This window comes from Pteronotus mesoamericanus, unplaced genomic scaffold (assembly GCF_021234165.1).
Source record: "Pteronotus mesoamericanus isolate MK-2021 breed Mesoamerican mustached bat unplaced genomic scaffold, CSHL_Meso_final scaffold_533, whole genome shotgun sequence".
NCBI lineage: Eukaryota > Metazoa > Chordata > Mammalia > Chiroptera > Mormoopidae > Pteronotus > Pteronotus mesoamericanus.
The window spans coordinates 6,456,090-6,480,181 of record NW_026555320.1 but is presented as its reverse complement, the minus strand read 5'-3'; the positions used below and the strand labels follow the sequence as shown (position 1 = coordinate 6,480,181).

Sequence of the window (24,092 nt, the reverse complement as noted above, 5' to 3'; positions counted from 1 at the left end):
CGTGGCCCGGCCCCTCTCCATCGGCGAGGCCCGAGGGAGGCATGCCAGGCACAGGCGGACGGCCGCGCATCGCTGCCGGTCAGCAGTGACGGAATGGCCCGCCTGCGGCACCCATCCATCCAGAGGAAGGGCATACGTTTACTAAAACGCACTCCAAAACGGAAACGGGTATGTAATGTGTTATAAAGACAATCTACAGAAAAGAATACATGTGCGTGCGTGTACGTCAGCACACTCAGAAAAAGAAGTCCTGCAGAATGTGCGTGCACTCCACAGGGGTCAAGGACTGCGGCGGGGCGCCACCGGGCAGGGCCCCAGTGAGCACGCCAGACACGGAGCTTATTCCTGCACTGTTATGCGTCCATCACTGTGCTGCCTGCCCCGCCCTGTCTCTGCTGGAACGAGCACAGATCACCAGAACTGGGTCTCTCTGCCCCGGCACTGTCAACGTGCGCCCGCAGCCAGGCCACTCCTCGCCGGGGTGCGGGGGGCCTCTGTGCGTTGCAGGACGTTTAGCAGCAGCCCTGACCCTCTCACAACTTGGCGCCAGCAGCCCCCACCCAACGGCGGCAACGACGACGTCCCCAGACACGGCCAAACATCCCCTGGGAGGGGCAAAGCCGCCGCGGCACCACGATCGCCACACACGCCGCCACAGCTGCTCTTCCTCAGTCTCACGTGTACGTGGTGGCGGCCCCGAGGAAGCGCACCCCGCCCCGGAGCCGGCTGTGCCAATGCGGGCGGCGGCCCCACCGCGGACAAGCTGCGGCCGGGCGCCAGGTGCCCTCTCCAGGCCTCAGTCTCCTCACCTGGGAGGCAGGGTAACACCACCCCTGGGTGGCTGTGAGCGTCCAGTAAGGACATATACTGGGGTGACCAAAAAGTCCGTATGGTTTTTCCATAAAAGACATTTTTCATTTTCACCAATAACTTTATTGACTTGGGTAATCTGAATATGCCGGCTGTCTCCCACATGGTAGAACACTGGTTGTTCTCAGCTAATGTCTCGATTTGATTGTATTCAACTTCACCTGCTCTTCCTGACCGTGGAGCATCGTCCAGCTCAAAACTCCGAAAACCACTTCTGACACGTCCGATCAGGTACAGCATCTTCTCCGTACGCTGCACAAATCTTTTTTTGTTTCAGTTTTGCATGTTTACCTTTCTTGAAACAATAGAGCATAGTATGCTGAAATTGTTGTGTATGTTCTTCCATCTTCAGTATTAAAATGGCTACACAAAAATTCACCAATTTTGGTAAGTTTTTTTTAAATGCACGCTGATATGACAGCTGTCACAACACAATCTAACAAAATTGTTTCAAATGAAGTTAAAAGACAATGAAGCGCTACAAGAGCATCTTACAGAAAACAAACCACCGCACGCGCTTCCTGGCCGGCCCGACCTGTCAGGGCTCAGACCAGTCCCGGCGCAGAGTGAGACCTGCGCCTCGTGAGCTACCCCTCCGGCTTTCACCTGCGACTGCGGGTTGCGGTGTCCTCCGAGGAACTCCGGGGGGCGCACATTCTCGTCAGTGGAGATCAGCCCGGCAGCATCCACAGCAAGAGCCTCTGCCAGCCGCCAGTTCACCCTTCCCAGGAGAGACGGGTGGGCCCAGAGGGTCTGAACATGGTGGTTCCCAAAGCATCCTCAGGGGGCGCGTTTCCTCGTCACCTGCATCACTGAGAAGCACCTGGACGTAAACCACCCCCCACCCCGCCCGAGGTGGGCGGCGCCCTGCGAGGGAGACAGAGGGCGGGGTAAGAGTGGCCAGAGACGCCCGCTGGCCGAGCCCGGGGCGCCGCCCGATACACGTCTGCGGGAGGCCACATGCCCAGGTGGCCGCTGGCAGGTGCAGGGCCAGGAGCCATTTCCCCAGGTGACACATGAAGAAGGAAGGACAAGCACCTGGAGTCACCCCACAGCAGAGGACAGGTGGAACCCCAGGGAGGACGTTGCTCATCCCAGCCGGGCGCCCGGGGGGAGCCACCACGTTTTCTGGCCAAACGGAGGGCGCGTCTGTCCGGGGGTGCCTCCCACAACCATGCGCCACCGTGGACTCCTCGTTGTCACAAACTTGTTCTTGGACTCCTGGTCGTGTCTTGAAAATACAGGCTATTTGGCCACATTTAAGAACTTACAAACAGCTTCTGAGAGCCATACAGGAGGCGGCCCATCAGGGTCCTGTTGCTGGTTCCGACGCCGCCACCCCCCCCCCCACCGCCCTTGTCGGCCTCGGGTGCGCTGTGCACACGGGGCCGCAGCAGCAAGTGGCCCCAGGTCTCGACAAGCCTCGCCCCAAAGGGGCCGGGTGGCGGCCCACCCCCACACTGTCTGTTCAACTGAGACACTTCCAGAACCACCGCATTCCCTCACATCCAGGGGCAAGGACTGGAGTGACTTATTTTTAGTCACCCGTCTCCATAGCAACTGTCTTGGGTTTAAGTTGAAACAGCTGCACCAGGCAGCCAGTGGCCAATTATAATGTAAATAGGGTGCGGGTGAGCCGAGCTGTCCTGAGAAAGGGACTTCGGACTTCAGGAGCAAAGGCAAAGGTTCCCCCTCCCTGGGGACGCAGCCAGGCAGGCAGTGACAGCTTCAGGAGAGGGAGGCGAGCAGGTGCCGTGGTCCCTGCCGGAGGTGGTGCGCGGCGCTCCCAGCGCCGGCCGGGGGAAGGCCACGCGGGCCGGGCACTCATGCACGTGCACAGGTAAAGGCGGCAAGTTCAGGGCTTGACCACCGTCTCTTAGGAGTCGCATGTGCTGAGATGAGCAGATGAGAAAGATGGATGTCTCCCGAAACACAGTGCATGCAGGACAGTTACACCTATTCCAGAGCCCAGGGGGATTTCTCAGCAGGCACCAGTGTGCGAGGCAAAATGGCAGATCTGTTCAAATTCATGACATTTAAATAAAACTGGAAGAGAATCAAGCAACTGAAAGAATCAAACAAAATAGAGCGCAGTCAGTGAAACTCTTTGTTCAGCACCCAGTACAAATGTGCCAAGTAGACAACAAGGCTTAAAGAAAAGTAAAAACAAATTCAACTTTAAAATAGGTAAGTAGTCAAGTCTGACAGCTTATTTCGAATTAGTCCTAAATCAGGTACCTTGATTGTGTAATAGAAGGGCTGAGGGAGAAAAACGCATGTCTTTTCAAATGCAATATAAATATTTATAAAACGTAAGGCAAATATGAAACGTTCCAATACTCTTTGCTTCCATTCTTAGGGAAGCGGCTGTCGCTGGAACACAACGCACCCCCCCCACCCCGCCCCAGGGCACCAGGCGGGACGGTCACACACCAATGACCAACACCAACCCTGCGAAGGGCCTGCAGGCCCAGCGAGCATGCAAGGCCGGCCCAAGGACCCCTACACTCACAGAGCCCTTCCAAGGGACCTCATTCGCGCGTGCTCAGCTGAGAGCAGAATAAAAACATGCAAAGTTGATGTGGGCTTTTAAAATGTTAACAGAAACAAGAGAAAAGGATTATGTTACTGTTTCCAAATAATCTTTTAGTTCTTTAGACAGAGAGGAGACCACGGCCCCCAGGCCGCTGCTGGCCCTGGACGCACACCGGGGGGGCCTCTGGGTGAGGAGCAGCAGCGGCTCCTGGGGTCTCCTGGGCGTCCCCGCCCCTCCCCACCTTGGGGACCCTCTTCTGGTAACCAGCACTTTAAACAGGGTCTGGGAGGGGGATCTCCGTGGTAGCGAGAGTCGGCCTGGCTGGGGGTTTCCTGCAGGCCCTGTGGTAGGGCAGGTACCCGGGCACCGAAGGCGCCCCCACCCGGCGCGGGGGCGGCCGCCCCCCCTGGGCTGCAGAGGCCTCCTCTCTAGGAGGAAGGGCTCTGCGCTGGCTGAGGGGCCGCACGCCACCTAAATCACTGCTCTTGCGCGTGTCCCTTCAAGCTGCCGGTCCCCTGGGCACAACCCCGCCAGGGGCCACCCCCGACCCCCCGCAGACGCTCTCGGTGTTCACACCGCCGGCCTCAGGGTCTGGAGGGCGAGCGTCACCCTGCTTGTTACTATGTAATCCAAGTCAGACCTCAAAAGACCCAGGACAGGGCGGTGGGGGGGGGGGGGGGACGGGGACGCGGGGACGCCCAGAGCAGATCTGGCAGATCCCAGCCTTGGGCCGCGCGAGGTCGCGCCCCTTCCGAGCAGGCGGAACAAGCAGGCCCTGTTAGGTCGGCCCGGGCGTCTCGCTTCCAGGGTTATCTGCCTCTGGCTTCCTGGGCCTGAGCCGCACGCTGGCTCCTAGGCCAGGCGGACAACGACTCTTTTCAAACGCAGACACGAGATCCGGTGCTGGGGCCGTGCCCCCCTCACCTGATCCTGGCCCGCCCTTCCCCAGGGGCTCGCTCACCGCGACCCCACCACGACCCCGAGGCCGCCGGCGCCCTCCTGCCAAGAAAAAGCCGAGCTTCCCCCAGGAGCAGGTCATACCGGGTCTGAGCCCTGAAGCTTTTTCAGAAACTGACACCCCCAGCATCCTTTTATTTTTGGAGAAATACTCATGAAGTGACCATGAGGTGACAGGTCCTCTGCTGGGGACACTGGTGAATGCCACGCAAACCCACCCCGCTTCACGGAGCGGGTCTGGTAGAGCAGAGGCAAGGAGGAGCGCGAGGCAGGCCACGTTCACGGGGGAGGCCGGCACGGCGAGCAGAGCCGCGGGGCCTGTAGCGCGACACGCAGCACCCCTCCCCGGAGTCCCCAGGAGAGAGGGGTCGGAGCTGAAAGGCAGCATCGGAACAATGGCTGAATATTCCCTAAATATAGTAATATTTATTGTTAAAGGCGTAAATTTACAGACACAAGAAACTCAACCAACCCCAAACGGATACTCTCTAAGAAAACAACGTCCGAACGCATCAAAATTAAACTGAAAGACTTTTTTTTTAATCTTGAGAGAAGCCAGAAAAAAATGACACGTATATATGAGAGAACAGGGATCCCAATGAAACCACGGGAGCAGAAAAGAACTACGGACGTGAAGTGATAGAGGGAAAGCTGTCAACCCAAAACTCTGTCCCCAGCACAGACACCGTTCAGGAAGGCGGGAGACAGACACCTTCTCAGGGAAGAGAAACCAAGGGAAGTCCTTAACACGAGACCCGCTCTGACGCGAGCGTTTCAGGCTGAAGAAAAATTACACCGGAGGGAACACGGGACCCCGGGAACGGGGCGAGTGACAGAAGCGGCGGGGGGAGCGCAATAAAGGTTTTCCTCTTTACATTTTACAAAATGTATGAGTGAGACAAGCAAAAAAAAATACTAATAACAACAACATTGACTTGGACCGTTTCGGAGTCTGCAGACACACTACACATGACAACCATAACCCAGAGCGCGGGCAAAGGTACCTATGTGCTTGTAAGGGGTCTATACTGGTTTGACGCGTTAAAATGTTAACTCTGTAGTAAACTATATATACACAGCGTAAGGATATATAGTACATTTTATAGAAATACACTACAAAATGTGTGGAACCAAAGGGATCACTCAGGAAAAAATCTGTAGACTTTTATGCTTGCATTAAAAAGGAAGACTCAAAAGTTTTAAGCTAAGTATCCAACCTAAGTTTAAAAAAAGAAAAAGAGAAGCAAAAATGAGGGACTTCCCCCAAACCGGCTGGCAGGGGTGCTAGTCAAAGCCCCCGCCCCCGACCAAAAGGCCGAGTGACCTTGTCCTTGTGGCCTCTCCAAAAAAGCACGCCCCAAAATCAGTGTGAGAAAGAAAAGTCTTCGCAGTCATGTAACAAAAGAAACTTCCTCAAGCTCAGCTGAGGCTGCTCAGGGAGATGCTGGTCAAGCTACTAGAAAAGCAAATCTTCCAACATCCAAAATGACACCAAGCAATTCGCGCGTGGGGCCCGTTTTGAGTTGTTCCATTCCATTTTCCTGTGTCCTGGACCTTGCCCTCCGAACGCTTCCTGGCTTGGGTTACACCGTAGGTAACTCCCTAAAGCTTTTCTAGAAGTTACTTTAGGGCGGTGACCTCCGAGCTTGGCTGAGCCCCAACGCCCTTCTCACGGGGAAGTGAACCCCGTACTTCTCAAGGGCCCCCTGCGGGCGGGAGGGCCGGCTGCTCCTCCCCCGCCCCGCCCTGCCCCGCCCCCGCCCCGCCCCCGGTGCGGCGCCAGCCAATGACAAGGCTCCCAGCACTCCTTAGGCAGGTGTGACTGTCTGGAAATTGCTTGTAACTTTAATAAAACAAGGAAATGCCTTGGTAATTCTGATTCCTCACTCCAAGTTGAGAAGAATTTTGCAGCTGAAAAGAACGACTCAAAATAGTTTACCTTCCTCCGTTATCATGGACTCCTATTCAGGAACTTGTTCTAACAATTCAGAAAACGCCCTTCTGCAAACCGAGAGGTACGCTAGCACCCCAGGCCCCCCCGAGAGCAGCTGTTTTCTCCTCGCCCCACGGCCAGGCCTCCTGTCACCAATGTATGAGACAGATTAATGACATAGTTATTAAAATAAAACATGTTTTTATAGACAAGTATTTTCAATACCATCCCTTCAACAACAGAAGATAAAATATCCGAAAACAAACAAAAACAACACAACAAAGAAACCCAGCCCTACCCTCTTCTAGGATGTAATATATATACCTTTTGGGACCCCTGTTTCAAACTGAGCATCAAAATGAGTATCACGACTCAGTGAATTTCAGCTGGCATGTGTCCTCTCTTTTAAACCATTAAATACAGTTTCAGATATTTTCACAAGCAAACTCTAAAAGCCAGCTCAATGTGAAAATGACTAAATGATAAAAAACTCTTAACAAAGTGGGTATAGAGGGAACATTCCACAACATAATAAAGGCCACATATGACAAACCCACAGCCAATATCGTACTCAATGGTGGGAAACTGGAAGCTTTTCCTCTAAAATCAGGAACAAGACAAGGATGCCCACTCTCACCACTTCTGCTCTATGTAGTATTGGAAGTCCCAGCCACAGCAATCAGACAAGAAAAATAAATAAAAGGCATTCAAATTGGAAAGGAAGATGTAAAACTTATGTTATTTACGGATGACATGATACTATATATAGAAAACCCTAATGACTCCACCAAAAAACTATTATAATAAATAAATTCAGTAAAATTTCAGGATACAAAATCAATATACAGAAATTTGCTGTGTTTCTATACCCCAATAACAAACAATCAGGAAAAATTAAGAAAACAACCTCATTTACAATTGCATCAAAAAGAACATAATACCTAGGAATAAATTTAACAAAATAGGTGAAGAAATTGTACCCTGAACACTGTAAGACATAAAGGAAATAAAAGAACTAAATTGAGGAGGATACAAATAAATGAAAGGATTAGAAGGATTAACACTCACAGGTTTGAAGAATTAATATTGTTAAAATGTACTTACTACCTAAACCAATATACAGATACAATACTATCCTAATTATTAAAATACCAATGGCATTCTTCTCAGAACTAGGACAACTAATCCTAAAATTTGCATGGAACCACAAACGATTCCAAATCTTGAGAAAGAACAAAGTGGAAGGTATCACAGGCACTGATATCAAGCTAGATTACAAAACTACAATAATCAAAACAGTGTGGTACTGGCATGAAAACAGGTATATAGCCCGGGCTGGTGTGGCACAGTTGGTTAGAGCATTATCCTGTAAATGAAAAGGTCCTACGTTTGATTCCCAGTCAGGGCACATGCCCGGGTTGTGGGTTAGGTCCCCGTTCGGGGCTTGTGCAGGAGGCAACTGATCGATATTTCCCTCTCACATCGATGTTTCTCTCCCTCTCTTTCTCTCTTCCTTCCCTCTCTCTGAAATCAGTAAGCATATCCTCAGGTGAGAATAAAAATAATAATAAAAAAATATATCTATATATTAATAAAACAGAATAAAGAGCCCAGAAATAAAGCCTTGATTACATGGTCTATTAATCTATGACAAAATAGGCAAGAATATACAATGGGGCAAAGACTGTCTCTTCAATAAACAGTGTTGAAAAAACTGGACAGTAACATGCAAAAAAAAAAAAAAAAAAAAGGAAACCGGACGACTTTTACACAGCGGGACGGAACGCGGGGCAGAGGACGGAGGTCAGGGCCAGGCTCCCGTCTCCGACGCCCGCATCGCCATCACCCCCCTCGCGGGGCTGACCCACTCCATTCTTGGTGCCACCCCCACCCTCTCCAGCCCCCTGGGCCTCCATCTGGTGAGCACCCTGCTTCACAGCTCACCCGCTCTCCCTCTGTCTCATCTTCTCTGCCTTCCCATGGGGTGTGTGAAAACTCACCCGTGCACGGCCCTGCCACCTGTCCCCACAGAACCCCCAAGTCCCGCTCACACGCAGTAGCTCACACACGGGAGCCGGCGGAGGTGTGGCCCGCTGCTCCCACAATTTCTGAGAGCACAGGCCCAATCCCCATTCCCGGACCCCCACACCCCCGGCCCGTGACAGCGGGCACGCCCAGCGGGAAGGGCCAGCCCTGTGGCTCAGTTTCCCCAGAAGAACAGCACTGCGCTGGTGGGAGTTCACGATCACACAGGAAGCTCCACACCCCTGACAACATCATAACCTTAAGGACAGAGATTAAAAATGTTCATGTGAACCCCCCCGCTCTGGAAATGGCCAGGAATGCCCAGGGCACAGCTGAGTCCCACTCAGCCACACCACGCATCACTCAGGGGCCCGGGACAGACACTCCAGTCGGACCCGGCACGCCAGGCGCTGTCCTGGGCCCCAGGCTCCTCCGGGCACCCCACTAGAGAGGAGGGGCGGGGGTGCAGGGCCCCTCCGTGGAGGAGCAGAGGGTTCCGAGAGCCCGCTGAGCGCCACTCACTGCCTGCTGGACGCCGGTCTTCACCCGCTCGCTCAGCACACCCTCGAAGACAAAGGAGTCGCCGAACCGCTCCGCCTGCGAGGACAAGGAGTGACAGTCAGAAAAGGCCGTGCTAACGGGCTCCATCGGTGCCACCTTCCTGCACTGCCGAGCGGCCCTTCCCGTCCAGGCAGACCTAGGCTGCTCTCACGGCTTCCCAGGGGAGTCAGAAAAGACTCCAAAGCGTGCGGCTTCCCGTGAGAGGAGTGACTGTCACTCACAGGGACCACGTCTGCGCGCCCGGCCGACAGGCGGGCAGACGGGAAGACAGCAGCTTCTGGGAAGGAAGGGAGGACGTCCCCCCAAGCCGTACAGGTGACTTTGCACTATAACAGCAGCTGCACGCGTGCGACTTTGTAAGCAGCTGCGGTCCTTGTTCTGGCCCCAGAGCCCAGCGGAAAGAATTAAATCGCATTGTTCGCTGGCATTTGGCACCTCCCAACCCCACCAAGGTGCCCTCTGCGCTGATAGATGCCAGGCCCCAGGCGGAGGCCTGCATTTCCGTCGTCCTTGTTTGGCATCACTGTCTCAAGCCTTCGCTCCCTGCCACCCAGCTCTGAGGTGCGTGGGACCCCGGCCGCAGACACCCGCCCCGGGCCTGGCCCTCCGGGGCGCCCCTTGCCTGGCCCCCCAGTCTGACTGCCTGCACACCCCCTGACACACACAGGCTCCCCCTCCAGCCCCCACACACTGCTGCCCCCGGCGCTGCTCTTCTTGCTGTGCCCGCGGCCTAGCAGGCTGGCTGCCCTGAGGGGGCCTGGCCGGCTTGTCAGAGATCGCTGCTCCCCACCCCTGGTTCCGGAGGCTGGGGAGAGACCAGGAACCTGCACGGGAGAACAGTCGTCCAGGAGACCACCCTGCGGGACACCCCACGCACCAGGGGATGACACCCCTTCTCCTCACTCCAACCAAGGCCGGGGCGTCGACGGCTCTCCACCTCCACCTCCAGGCCAGCGCCGTCCCCACGGGCACTGCCTGCCTCCCGGGGCCCTGCGTTTCAGGCCTCGTGAGCCCCCCGAAGGCCTTCCCCTGACTCCTGCACCCCTCCTGGGTCCCCGGGGTGCCCCACGCCTGCCCGCCTAAACCTCCCCTCATGGGCCAGCTTCGGGCTCACTGACGGAGGCACAGGTCAGCCTTGGACAGACGCCATCCCTATCCTTGCAGTGCTCACAGGGGGCACAAAGACCAAGGCAAACAAGGAAAGAAAACAATCACTGCTTCACTTGCCCTTGTCAGGCAAAAGGTATGGAGACAAGGCCCCTTTCGGTAGCCTGAGCAGAGGAAGCCTCTGTGAGAAGGGACACTTAAGCCGAGATGACTCATGGAGAAGCGGCCAGCTGTGCACAAAGGGGGACAGGCGAGGGGCCGGGGAGTCCCCGGGAGGGGAAATGTGGGCCCCGGGGTGGGCGGGCACCCGGCTTTCCGGGGGAAGGAGTGGCAGCGGCAGGGCAAGGGCCTGGGGGCGAGGGCAGCGGGGCGCAGAGCGGGTGGGCGGCGGAGGAACTGCGGGGCGGCACACGGGGGGGGCGCTTTATCCAGAACACGCGTCCCTGCCCCTTCCTGAGCCCCGGGTGCCCCTGAGAGGGCCACCTTCTCAGCAGGACACACAATCAACGCGACTACAACATCAAAATACTAAACAATGTGTGAGGGCGATAGATAGTGCTCTTTGTCCACGTGTTAAGTAACGGCCAGGAGCAGGTCTCACAATTACTATCGCCTCTAAAGGGAGGTCACAGCGTCTGCAACAACAGATGACAGAAAGCGCCCGGGTCCTGCTGCTGCTGTGGCTGGCGGTCCGCTTCGCGACCGGGACGCGGACTGTCGGGAGAGGCAGAGCGACCCGGATGCGATCCCCAGCCGCGTTCCTGGACGCCCTGCACTCTGTGCGTCCAACCCTCGCGGGGAAGCCGCCTGCTGGCGGGCTCAGACCGCGGACGAACTTGACCTGAGGGCGCCCTTGGGAGGCGGGAAGGACAGGGACCCCGCTTGCCGCGGGGCACAAAGGCATGAGGGGGCACCCCTGTGCACACGTTAGGGAATCCCTCAGGAATGTGGCCACACGGAACCAACTCCGGTGCTGTTCTGCTCTCAGCGTTCACTCTCAAGTTATTTTCTTTAATAAAAAAAAAAGATGTCTTGGGTTTGGGGGAGGAGGAAGGCCAGGGACTCCCTGGATGGGGCCAGGGCACAGCCTGGGCGAGAGGAGGGGGCGGCCTAGGAGCGAGCGAGGACAGCGCCCTCCAAGACTCTCGCAGGCTGCTCGGCCGCTCTCCTCCCGGCCGTGAGAACACACGCCCACCTCCGGGGCCAGGCCTTGGGGTCCGGTGGCCGCCACAGGGGCTGTCACTGCCCGCCACTGGCCGCTACGCGCCCTCGGGCACTGGGGCAAAACCAGAAAAGTGAGAAGCTGCATCCCTGCATCTGGCGGCGGCGCTGTGGGCCTTTAAAGCACTAACGCAACAGAGCAGATGGGTGAACGCTGAGCGGCCGCACTGCCAGGCCGGCCCCGCTCCCCGCCCCCCAGCCCTGCGCCCAGGGCGCCCCCTTCCCGACCCTCGGTTTTCTACCTAGATAGTCTCCTGCCCCAGGGTGGTGCTGGGAGACCTAAATGAGATGCTCTACGAGCAAAGTGCGCAGCTCCTGTGGGCGCGCAGCAGGGGGCGCTGCAGAGCCGCTTTCCCTCCCCACCTGGCCCGTTACCTCTGTCAGGTAGCCGGTGGCGTTCACGAACTTCTCGAAGTCCGCGTTACTGACTTCGTAGGCGTCCATGTAAAAGGCATCCAGGGTGACTCTCCGCGCGGGCGCTTCCCCGTCCTGCTTGATCTGAGGGTCATCTGTGCCCATCGTAAACACGCCGGCAGGGATGGGGACCATCTGCAGGGTGAGGGGAGACGCGGGGCCCGGCCGTGAGCATGGACCTGCCTGACAGTGGCGCGCCCGGCCCACGGTAAGCACCCGGGAGCCAGCAGCCCCCACGCGGAAATCGCTGTCCAACGAGTCACATCGCCCCGAAGAAAGCAAAGGGCCAGTCACAAAAAAGTGCAAAATCCTTCAGAAAAGTGGTGTCTTTAGTCAAAACGCCACAAGACACAGACGCAAGCGCCAGGGAAGAAGGCCTGACAACAGCCACCAGCGGGCTCGGCGCCGCGGGCGGGGCTGGGACACCGGCCGCTCCTTCCCTCTGCGGCACCGGTGCCTTTGCATTACTGCTCAAACAAAGGGTGGAAACGCCCGTGCAATGTCTTTTAAAACCCACTGAAGGGCTGAGGGCCTCCAGCGAAAACGGAAAAGTCTTAAACCAACGCCACGGAAAATCCAAGGCAATTCTAAGGAAGCACACCTTGTCCTTCTTACGTCTTTGTCCTTAATTCCTCATTGAGACTCTAACTGCAATTACTCGGGCCCCTTCAACAGCCACCAGCTCCTCCTCTGTGTTCCCACCGCCTTTGTCGGTGACCACCGCTGACACTGCCCCTGCGCTTCCCAATGAGCAGGGAGCCATGTTCGCCGGCGTCACGCAGGTAACAAATGTCCTGTTCCCCCTCCTGAGAAGCAGTGACGCCTGACTTCTCCCGCCCCCCAACCCCAGCATGAGAGAGGGCACCCGTCCGACTGGACCGCCCAGATGTCCGCCCTCCAGCCTCTCCCTCTTCTCTGTTCCCAGACACTGTGGTGGCCTCGCCGCGGCCTCCCTGTCCCGGCGCAGTCCTTGCTCCTGAGCGACAACCCTCCACTCCCTCCTCCATCCCAGGCACACAGGAGCCCCTCAGCTTCCTGAAACGCCAGTCTTCTCTACCGGATGCCGTGGACCACAGCGGTTTGTAACAGCAAAGAAAAGATTACAAACAACCTCAATGTTCATCAGTCATGGACCGGTTAAGTGAACGGTGGGCCATCCATAAGTGGGAAACTAAGCGGCTTTAAGAAAACACGATGGAAACAAGGGGGCTTGGATGTGCTGTATGGAGAGCGCGCACCAAGATAAAGTGCTAGGTGAACAAAGCGCGGCGCGGGCAGCAAGCATGGCGCACTCTCCCTGCGCGCAAAGGGGTAAGAGAGGTGCAGAGCCGCACAGCGTCGGACGTGCCTCGATTGCAGACGCAGCCCTGGGGGGGCTCACCACAGCCTCCTATGGTGGTCGCTTGAGGGGACGGTATTAGGCAAGCAGAACACGTCACACTGTGCTCCCGTCTACATTAGGGTCTTTCTTCCTAAACCATGCAAATGTACTGAGTACTCAAAGAGAAACAACACGATAAAGTGTCACTGTGGTCACACTACTACTACTTTCCTATTTCAATTCCCCAAGCGCCCCCTCAGGGCCAGACAAAAACAAACGTCACCTCCTGCCTTCTCACCGCCTCACCTGAAGAAAGGCCACTGCTCCCCATCTCTGTAAACTGCGCCTGTGGCCACGAGCCACCTCCCTCCTGGCTGGGACACACGCCCCTCCTGTGGGCTCTGCAAATCTCTGTCTGTCCTAACAAGCGACACACACAGTATATTAGCAACGTGTTTTCACCTGCCCGAGCTCCCAGGTTCCCTGGGAACCAGAAGTAAAGTTTTCATGTTTCTATCTCTGTGCCTGTCATGGCGCACAGTTCACAGCAGACACTGGAAAAAAACCAACAACAAAAAAAGCTTTATTGACTGAACAAGAGAGATCGTGAATATAATGGAGACTTTATCATGTGAATCATTCAAAACGATTATGAAAACTCCATTTCTCCTCCAGCGCGGCCCCAGGCAGGGACGGCCCGTCTGCACAGGGGAGTCCGCCCCCCCGCCCCCCGCTCGGCGCGGAGCCCGAACCAGGGCCACACGGCACGCGCGCCACCTCCCCGGGGGTCCGGGACCCAGCCGGCGCCGCCCTCAGAAGCGGGGTCAGAGCCTCACGCAGCGCTGCAAAGCCGCGGATGGGCAGAAGGCTTCAGACAAAAGCTTCCCGCGTGGTTACATGATGATTAGCATGAGCTGATGAAAGGCCTCACGCGGGGCTTTGAGGGAAAAGAGCCTCTGCCGCAGCCTCGCAGGGCCTGCTCCGGGGACACTGGCCATCCCTCGGCGAGGAGACGAGCCGCGGGGGCCCCACCCACTGAGCCTGATGGAGTCGGACAAGGACCTCATTCCCCACCTCCTCTCCCTCAAGGTGAGCACCCACGGGCAAAGCCAGTCACGACTCCCACTGTGGACTCCTGGCCTCATTTCTTTCTTTCTTTCATCAAAACCACCAGAGAGTGCCGGCCCCGAACAGGCCAAGTTTCCATTCTGGAGGCTACAGGTAAAAATAGCCTGACTGCTCCGAGTGGATCCCAATTTCCAGGGCACACCGATGAAGTGCTCTGTCCCACAAACGTAAGACGTCCTTCTGCTGAGCCCAGAGCGCCAGGCGTGTCGCTCTGTCGGACCGACCCGACGCCAAGCGAAAAGAACCCCCGGCACCAAGCCTTCACCGAAGGCCCAGGCCCTGAGGATCCCTGCCTCCCCGAGGGCGCGTTAGAGCCCCTCTGCTGCCCCAGTTTCTGCTCTCGCCACTCACGCCAGAGCCTCAGGGGCGTCAAGAATAACTGCAGCCTTGTTTGGACCACACGCTCTGGCCAAGTGCAGTGGCACCTGCCCTTTCTCTTCACCTGGCACCTGTTCCCCCTTGATCTTCCAAATGGCCCCGGACACCCTTGGGAAACCACGGCTCCAGCTACGGCTCAGGTGGCGGCTTGGTGCCACCTCGGGGGGCCAGGCCCGGCCCATCACCGCATCCTGCTCACCACAGCTGCGACAAGGCCAGGCCCGCACCCCGGTCAGAGGGAGTCTCAGCACTTCTGCTACAAGGGGCCATGAGGGAAGGGGATGCCTGTCTCTCTCTCTCTCTCTCTCTCCCTCTCCCCCCCCCCCTCTCTGCCAGCTGTTTAATCAGGAGAAGGGACATCACCTGAACACAAAGCCAATGCAGGTGAGAGCCAAGAGAGGCCCGGAGGGGCCACCCAAGGCCCTGCCCCCAGCTGTGTCTGCAGCAGGTCCACTCCCGAACCCCACGACAGAGCCCCCTAGGGTCCCCTCTTCTGCCTTTGTTTCTGCGGGAGCCATTTTTTCTTTTCTTGCACTTTGCTTCTGATATTTTTGTCTTAGGCACAAAAATGGAATTTATCCATTTATCTTAGGCACATTTATCTGCAAGCCTTTTATGTAACTCCTCTCCCTGTTTGTCCTTCCCATCCTCAAACCCTCACCTGAAAACTGAGTGCTCAGGGGACAGCCAGTGACGAACAGGAGCAGCACCGCCCCCCGTCCACGCCCCGCGGCCTCGCCTGCCCACACAGGCTCCCCTTCCCTGTGCCACCCCTCCCTCCGCCGCCCGCGCAGGCCCCAGTCACGCCTGGATTGGTTTTACACGCTCCTCCAGCCCTGGCCTTCGTAACCCGCGAAGCCTCAGTTGCTGCAGCTGGGAGGGGGCACTAATCTCTCACTGGAAGCTTGGGGGGTTGGGGGGTGAGCTACAACAAAAGAGTATTTTACAAAGGTTTCTTTTAAAAGTACCTGATATTGTATCCATCAAAAAAGGTCACAAATCGTTCAAGGAATTGTTACAGAAAGCCTAAAATATGTAAGGCATGTGGAGGACACAGAGATTAAAACAGGTCTGAAAGCACTTCCCACATAGACTAAGATACCACGTGACTATGCAAACGACACATTAAAGAGGAGGCTCGAGTCGCCATCAAATGACAACCAAATGCTACGGAGCCGCAGAGGACGGCAGTGCCGGTTCTCCTTCCCGGCGGGAAGGCTGCGTGAAGAGCCGGCGCCCCGTCCCGCCTCGACACGTCGGGTGGGAAACCGGGACGGAACTCACCCCAGCGGACAGAGACGCCGCACACAGCGTTCCCATCCATGACTCTAAATGCCTGTCAAACAACGGTTCTGAAAAACACATGGAGATTACGCATTGATACCTTGTCACAAAATAGTAAGCTGCGCAGGACATTGTTAGGATCCTTTCCTCAATGAGAATTGTTTATTTTTTAACAAGAGAGAACTTAATTAAAATTTTAAAGTATCTACATTGTTTCCCAGCCAACTTGTACTGCCCTAACTTTCCAGTGAATCTGTAAATTCCGGGAGGGTAAAACTCCCTCTATTTCTTTGTGTTCCTCATCTTGCCAAGTGCTCATTAAATAAATTAACCTACAAAAAAAAAAGACACACCTGAAAAGTGTTACATTGAAAAGTGTGACAAGTATCTCTCTCACACACACACACACACACACACACACACACACACACGCAGGCACCGCCCCCGCCCCCGAAACCACACGCGCCTCCTTTGCCCGGAGCACACCGTGCACTTGCGCCTGCTTCGTGCCCATCCAGTCTCCTCCTTGGAATGTCCTCCAACCGGCTCAGCCACCCCTGGTTCGGGGGCATGTCCTCTCCAAGGCCTAGCTCAAGCGTGACCTTTCTTTGAGGCACATCCGGGTGGACCCAGGAAGACGCGAGCGCTTTCCTCCTCTCCCAGTGCCCTGTACACCCTCCTCATACGGCGCTGCCACCCTGGGACAGGGGGGCTTCCATGTCAGCGGGGCGGGGGGAGGGGAGGCGACCTACCAGAGGGCAAATGGCAGGCGGCTTCCGGCTGCCTTTACGCCCAGGACAGGACATAGGACACTTACGTGTGTGCCAAATACACACCTGTTGCATTAAGCTAAATAAACAGAAGAAAAAATAAATTCAATACAACCCCAATCAAAATTCCAGAAAGTTACTTCCTGGAGACCAACACACGGACTCTGAAGTTCACATGGAGGCAAAGACCCAGAAGGGCCAGCACAGCAGTGAAGGGGGAGGAGGGCTCACCGGGCAGCCGCAGCGACCGCAGCAGCGTGGTGTGGGAGCGAGAACCCACAGGCTGGTGGGGCGGAGGAGTAGAGCACCCGGAAAGAGACCCACGTAAGTACAGTCAATTGATCTTCGACAAAATAACAACAACAAACAAGCAATACAGTGGAGCAAAGGGAGCCTCCTCAACAAATGCTGCTGGAGCAACTGGACATCCACACGCAAAAACATGAGTCTAGACACAGCCCTCACGCCCTTCCCAGAAATTAACTCAGTACGGACCGTAACCCTGAACATAAAGCACAAAACTGTAAAACTCCTAGAAGATAACACAGGAGAGAAGCTAGAGGACTCTGGGCATAGAGACGGCTTTGTAGATAAGATATCAAAGGCACCATCCCCGAAAGACATTGCAAAGCTGGACTTCATTAAAACTTCTTTCGAAAGACAGTATCAAGAGAATGAGAAGACCGGTCGCAGACTGGGAAAAAAAATACGTGCAGAAGACACATCTGGTAAAGGACTGCTACCCAAAGCACACAGTGAGCTCTTAAAACGCAACAGTAAGAAAACAAGCGATGCGGTTTTAACAACAGCCAAGGACTTAATAATTAACACCTCACCTTACAGATGGCAAAGAACCTCCACACCATGTCAACCAATGCAAATTAAAGCAATGACGTATCACTTCACACCTGTTAGAGGTGCCCCAATCCGGGGCGCGGCCACCATCCAATGCCAGCGAGGGGCGAAGCGACAGGAGCTCTCCCGAGCTGCTAGTTCGAGGGCAACACACCAAGCCGCTCTGCAAGTCAGTTTAGCAGTTTCTCAACTCACCAAGCGCGCTCTTGCCATTTGGTCTGCGATCAGGCTCCATGGTGCTTCCCCTAAGGAGCTGGAAACGTTAGTCCACACAGAAACCTGTGTGCGGATGCTGATGGCAGCTTTACTCATAACTGGCCAAACTTCGAAGCAAGATGCCTTCCACAGGTAAAGGAATAAACTGCGGGATTATTCAGCACCAAAAAGAAATGGGCGAACAAGGTATGAAGAGACATGGAGGAACTTTAAATTCAGGTTACTAAGCAGAAGAAACCAACGGGAAAAGGCTGCACACTGTGAGGTTCCAATTATACAACATTCTGGAAAGGGCAAAACTATGGAGACAGAAGTCCCACCAGCAGTTGGCAGTGGGGAGGATAGGGAGGGGAAAATAGGTGGATCACAGGAGACTTTTAAGGCAGCGAAGAGACTTTGTGTGATACCGTAACGACTGATAGACACGGCCCAAGCCCACAGACTGCGAAACACTAGGAGGGAACCATAAAGACAACTGTGGCCTTGGGGTAATCGTGATGGGTCAGTGCCGGTTCACCGATTGCACCGGGCACCCTCCTGGTAGCCTCTGCTGTTGATAGCCTGTGTGGGGACAGGGTGTACGTGCGAAATGGTTGTACCTTCCTTTCAATTTTGTTGTGAACCTCAAACTGCTTGGAAAAAAAGCCTTCAAAGAAAAAGAAAGAAAAAAAGGGCTATCAATACAACCATGCACCTGTCCTGTAATACTGTGCTTTCTGAATGTAGGAAAAAAAATGGCTGAGTCAGAATGAGGCCCAAGCCATCTGCACATGAACTGGAATATCTGAAACCAAGGAAAACAGACGCAGTACCCTCAGTCGGGACACAAAACCACTCCCAAGAGATGAAAAATGTGTATCTTATAAACGTGGAACCAACAAGGGGTTGGAGCACTTAAATCAGGAATGTTCCATACTGGCCAGAAGGTTCTAGGCGAAATTTTGAGACAGACCAATGTGTACGTGCAAATGAGAGAGCCATGCTGCTGGTCACAAGGCAAGTAAACAGACACGGGGCTTCTTGAGGAGGGAGAAACTGATTACATGTCCTGCCCGTGAGAGGGGAACTGAAATCAACTATGGCAACATACACTCAGCAGCAGCCAGAGCTCCCCACCCCACAAAAGACAAACATAATAAAGCAAGTCATCCTCCGGGGAACCCAAAAATTTTAAATGTCAACAATTATACAGGACGGGGAACAAACAGAAGCTACCACCCTCCTAACACTCTACACCTGAGACACAAAATTAGGGTCCTGAGGCCAGTGCCCCCACTGCCTGGCTGGGGAGAGACACTAACAGACAAGCACTTTTAAACACTTGTTAGCTCAGAGGAGGCCCTGTGCAACTACGGAAGGAACGGGGAAGGCCAGGGAAGGCCCGAAAATCCGTATCAGCCCAGAGGAAAGAAGAGCGGGATGGAAAACGGAGAGAGGGTGCAGCCCCGAGGAAACAGGAAGGCGCACTTCTCCAGGAGTCAGAGGACCCGGGTCCTAGTCCCAGAAGCTGTCCCCACAGCCCTGTCGATGCGCCAAGTCCCTGGCACATCCCATGGCGGGAAGGAAGCAATCGTCATTAATGTTGTTGCCATCTCCTAACACCTAACACGTGCGGGATCATAACCCACATCAGGAACAGTAAGAAAGCACCTGCTGTAGACGCAGTCCTGCCCCTGCGGGAAACGCCACGGGCCACAGGACAACGCGACACGTCCTGCCCTCCAGAAGCGCAGTCTTCTGGAAGACGCTGCGGTAAGCACGAGGCAGTGTCAGAGTCACGGAGCCCCGATTTCAACCCCGGCCCACGCGACTTGGCAGTCTGAGAATTCGTTAATAGGGCACGGGGAAGGGGGGAGAACATGGAAGGTGAGAGGTAAGAAGGGGACAACTGTCCTGCAGGCGAACTGCCCCGCGCTCAAGGAGGACGCCGGGGCGTGCGGGGGCCCGGAGGGAGGACTCGTCGTCGGACCGGATCGGCAGGCGCGCGCCTTGGGGAGTGGATGTCACCTTGACCCGCCTTCCTGCCAACCCCTGGCCCGGCCCAGGCCGACCCTGCAGCACCGCGGGGCGCCCCCCGCCCTCCGCCCCCTACCCCCTGGGGACCGAGAGCGCACCTTGGCGGGCGCGGGCGGCCGCTGTCCGGGGCCGGGGCCCGGGGCGTTCGCCTCCCGCGAGTACCGGTGCGCGGCCGCCGAGCTGCCCGCGGCCCCGGGCCTCTGGGGGGCGCCGCAGCCGCACGAGCCCGCGCCCGCGCCGGCCTCTTCGCCCGCTGCCGCCCCGCCGCGCAGCACGAGCAGTGGCAGCAAAACCACTAGCGCGAGCGCGGCGCGACGCCCACCAGGCGACCCCAGCGCGGGCGCAGCCATCTTGTCCCGCGAGCCATGTGACCTTACGGGTCACGTGGCCCCTCCCTTCTTAAAGGGGCCGAGCCGTGGGCAGACACACAGTGGACGTGACTTTCCTACACTCTCCGGCTCTCTCCGAGGACCATTATTTGGCTGCGCTCCTCCCAGGCTCTGCTGACGTAGTAAGAGGAGAAAACCCCACAAAACTCCTGGCCTTCCACAGGCTCTGCGCCCCTCGATTATTTCTTGATTGAAAACATTGTGATCAAAATTTAGTATTTGCTATGTGCCAGGCACCATGCCAAGGAAGCCCTTCACTTTTTGAAAACGCATGTAATCCCCACAACCACCCTGTCATCTTGGGTACACAGAGCAATTGAGTGACTTGCCCAAAGTCACAATGCAAAGAAGTGCCAAAATGAGATTGAAACCCCGCCGCACAGAGTCTCGGGGTCTCTAACATAAAACTCCCAAGTCCTGAGTTGTAACCACCATGCTTCACTGTTGGCAGTTAGATAAGCTTCCCCGAACAGGAGCAGGGAAGATGACAACGTGGAAGGCCACGTCACCGAGGGACACAGTTAGAGGAATCCTGACTGTGGGATGGGACAACAGGGACTTGCAAAGCGCGGCCCCGGACCAGCAGGAGCACCTGGGAGCAGGTGAGAAATGCACATCTCAGGATCTCCGGGACAGGACCTTCAGCGGGTCCTCCAGGTGATTCTAATCACGCTGGTGCCCGCTGAAGTCTGAGAACCGCTGCTTTATAGAATCCCGTTTTTTCAGGGTGGGGGGAGGGAAGCAAGATGGAAACAAAAGATGAAGGTGGAAATGCATAGATTAAAAACATCTCAGCCATCTGCAGTGTATGAACCTTCTGTAACGCTGGTTCAAACCTACTGACCTCAACATTTTTAGGATAATCAGGAAAATGTAACCACTGATTCAAATTAAGATATTCGATAAAATTAAGGATTACCATCAATTTTGTTTAGTTTTTAAGAGTGACAGGGTTGTTTTTTTTTTAAGGAATCTCTTTGAGATATAGGAATTGAAATATATACATATATGGATAAAAATATATGCTATGCTCTCAAGGATTTGCTTCTCAAAATATGGGTGATATGGAGGTTGGCTAGAAATGAAACACAATTGGCCATGAGTTGATTGTTGTTGAAGCTCATTTATGGGTAGTTGAGTGTTTATTGTATTACTTTTTGTAGTTTGTGTTTGAAATTTTAAATAGATTTTTTTTTTTTTTTAGACGGGAAGGGAAGGAGAAAGAGAGGAAGAGAAACATCAATGTTTGGTTGCCTCTTGCACGTCCCCTACTGGGGACCTGGTCTGCAACCCAGGCGTGGTTCACAGGCAGATGCTCAATCCACTGAGCCACACCAGCCAGGGCTGCATTTTTTGATATAAAGAAAAATCTGGTGGCAATCATTTTGCGATATACACAAATACAGAATCATTACCTTGTACACCTAAGTCTAATATAATGTTATATATCAATTATACCTGAATTTTTAAAAAATGAAAAAAGTTTTTAAATGTTTTCTGCATACTGACTATTTTACAGTTTGCCGAGAGCTTTCACACGGTTTCTCACTTGAGATCACAGCCACTTGGCAAGAAACCTACAATTACCATATATACTCACTTTACAATCGGTGAGGCTAAAAGGTCAATGCTTTAACCCAAATTTTATGTATTTACCATAGATTCTAGAGTCTAGGTCAAAGATGGTCTTTGTTAGTCTCTTTGCATAAGCTCAGTGTCAGCACCTGCCATGCGCTCCCACCTGAGACCTGAACTCCTTCAGTGAGGGGTCCGCTCCGCTGCGAGGCCACAAGCTCTGCGAACACAAGGACCCTGCCTGTTCGTTCTCCCGAGTCAGCAAAAAAACTTGGGGCAAGACCTGAAACATATTAAATACTCAGTGTCCAATGATGGAATTAACAGATACATGGATGAATGGCAGCAATTGTGCTCTCTTTCTCATAAAGGGAAGCAAATTGTTGAGAAAATAATACAGATTTTAGACACAGAAAGAGCTGTGTTAAAAACCGGCCACCAGCAAGAGGTATAGGACCTGGGCAAACTACTTCACCTTCTGAGCCTCTCTCTCTTCACTTGTGACATGGACATTATACTCGCACCTCCTTGGAGATTTTATGAGGATTAAATGAGATAAAGTATGTGCAGGCTTAGCGTTTCACGATACCTCAAAAATGTCTGCTGCTATTAGCAACCATTGTCAGTTCTCCAGCAAGCTTCAGCCTTCTCTCTCAATCCACTACGTAGTTACTTGCTGGTCACTTGGAAAAACCTGATGAGAAATTCCTAAGCGAGGAGGCCCGTGGTAGGAATTAAAGTTAAAGGTACAGCTGAGCATCAACTCTGCATACTTAGGGCCATTTAATCCAGAATTTTCCCCACCCTCCAGCTCCCTTGAGCGGTCCCTCGGCTGGTCTTACCTCGTCTATCTAAGGAAAGCCAGGAGAAAGCCCCCACGCCTGGCGGCGACTTGTGTGTTCCCAAACGGCAGAGAGCCCGGTGTGGCCAGAGTAGCGTGAGCAGGGTAGGGAGGGAAAGTGGAAGGAGGTGAGACAGGTGACCCCGGGCCAGGCAGTGTGGGGTCTGGTGACTTCCGCTGTCACCGAAAGGCAGTGCCCTTACACAGTTTCGAGAAGATGCCTCGCACCTCACCCTTCTGCCAAGCAGGGCCGATTTCCCTGCCGAGGTAGAGACTCCCTCTGTTCCCTGCTGGTTCCTGAAGACAAGGAGTCCAAAGGGCGCTGCTGGCGGTCATGGCTTGTAGTTCACCAGGACCAGTTTTGTGTCCACAGAAAGGGTCCGCTCCCCTCAGGTCCAGGAAGGGGAGGTCAAGTCCCCACTGGGCCATTAGGAGTGATAATCAGTGGCACGCTTCTACTTCTGTCCCTTGGCTCCTGAACCCTTTGATTCTTCCTTTCTGGGGACACAGTGCCACACAGACACCTGTGCTCACCCCTAAGCCAGTCCCAGCCCCCATCTTATCACCTGCTTGCTCAGGCCACCTGCAGGATCCCTGTCAGGGTGGCTCCTCTTGGGGAGAGACGCCAGGTGGGATTAGAAAGGCAAGACCTCTTGGGGGTAACACCTGTGGAAACGGCAGGGGGGCAGGACTGGGAGGCGTCGCAGCCGAAGCCTCCGGGACGCCACGCACACCTGACACCTGGGAAAGGGAGGCGCACAGGGAAGGAAAGGCCTCGGAGACCGGCGCTTGTCACGGTTCCTTTTACAGTCACTTGACGGGGCCACAGAGTGGCCAGGGACCTGGTTAAACATTATTCCTGGGGGTGTGTGCGGGTGCTTCTGGAAGGGACCAGCATTCGTGTTGGCGGACTGAGTGAAGCAGGCGCCCCCCCCACCCCACGTGGCTGCGCCTCATCCAGTCCGTGCAGAGGCCGAATGGGACAGAAAGGTGAACAGAGTCCTCCGGACGGGACCAGACTCGGCGCCCCCGGCTTTGCTGGACGTCCAGCTCGCAGGCGGCAGGTCGGAGGACGTTTCAGACCCCACGATCACATGAGCCAGTGCCTTGGAATAAAGCCTCTTTATTTATTTACTGACCCCTGTATGTCTATAGGAACAGATGCATAGGTATACATGCACACAGATACACGTCTGGAGAACCGATACCATGCAGTCTAGGCCAGTCCAGTGGGCGGCCCGCCAGCAGAGCCGCACATGGAGCCGAGGGGTCCGGCCTGAGCCTCCCCACCATATTCAGTCCTTGGCTGGGGCTGCCTGGGAAGGGGGCGTCCCGTATTTGAACACTGGCTGATCCCCCACGAGCTCCTGCTAGAGGCTGTCACCTAACTGCAGTTCTGTGGCAGGTTCACTCTTCAGGGGACATCCAGGCGCACCGCTCCTGGCTGCCGCTGTGGCCAACAAGGCCCTCCGTGTCTAGCCCCCCACCTCTCATCTCATCTTCCGTCATTGTCCTCTGCTCCCCGTGCCCCGCCTGGTACCCTTCTTGCTGCTCCTGGAACGCAGCAAGCACAGTCCCACCGCCAGGACCTTGGCACCTGCCGCGCCTTCCGCCCGTGACGCTCTGTCCTCAGCACTGGCTCTTCCCTGTCACGCAGGCCTTGAACAAATGTTGCCTCCTCGGCCTCCCCGTCCC

The 24,092-nt window shown here is 55.1% G+C and overlaps 1 protein-coding gene across 2 annotated transcripts in view; it reads right to left on the bottom strand.

Moving 5' to 3' along the window:
* SUMF1 (sulfatase modifying factor 1) overlaps nt 1-19,956 on the bottom strand; it is a 39,046-nt gene extending 19,090 nt beyond the window's left edge. For both annotated transcript variants that reach the window (XM_054594508.1, XM_054594507.1), the window contains exons 1-3: nt 19,691-19,956; nt 11,586-11,759; nt 8,844-8,918 (exon numbers count right to left, since the gene is read on the bottom strand). In XM_054594508.1, coding sequence (XP_054450483.1) covers nt 8,844-8,918; nt 11,586-11,759; nt 19,691-19,942 — 501 coding nt within the window. In that variant the 5' untranslated portion in view covers nt 19,943-19,956. The remainder of the gene's footprint in view (nt 1-8,843; nt 8,919-11,585; nt 11,760-19,690) is intronic.
* Nucleotides 19,957-24,092: the final 4,136 nt, after the last annotated feature.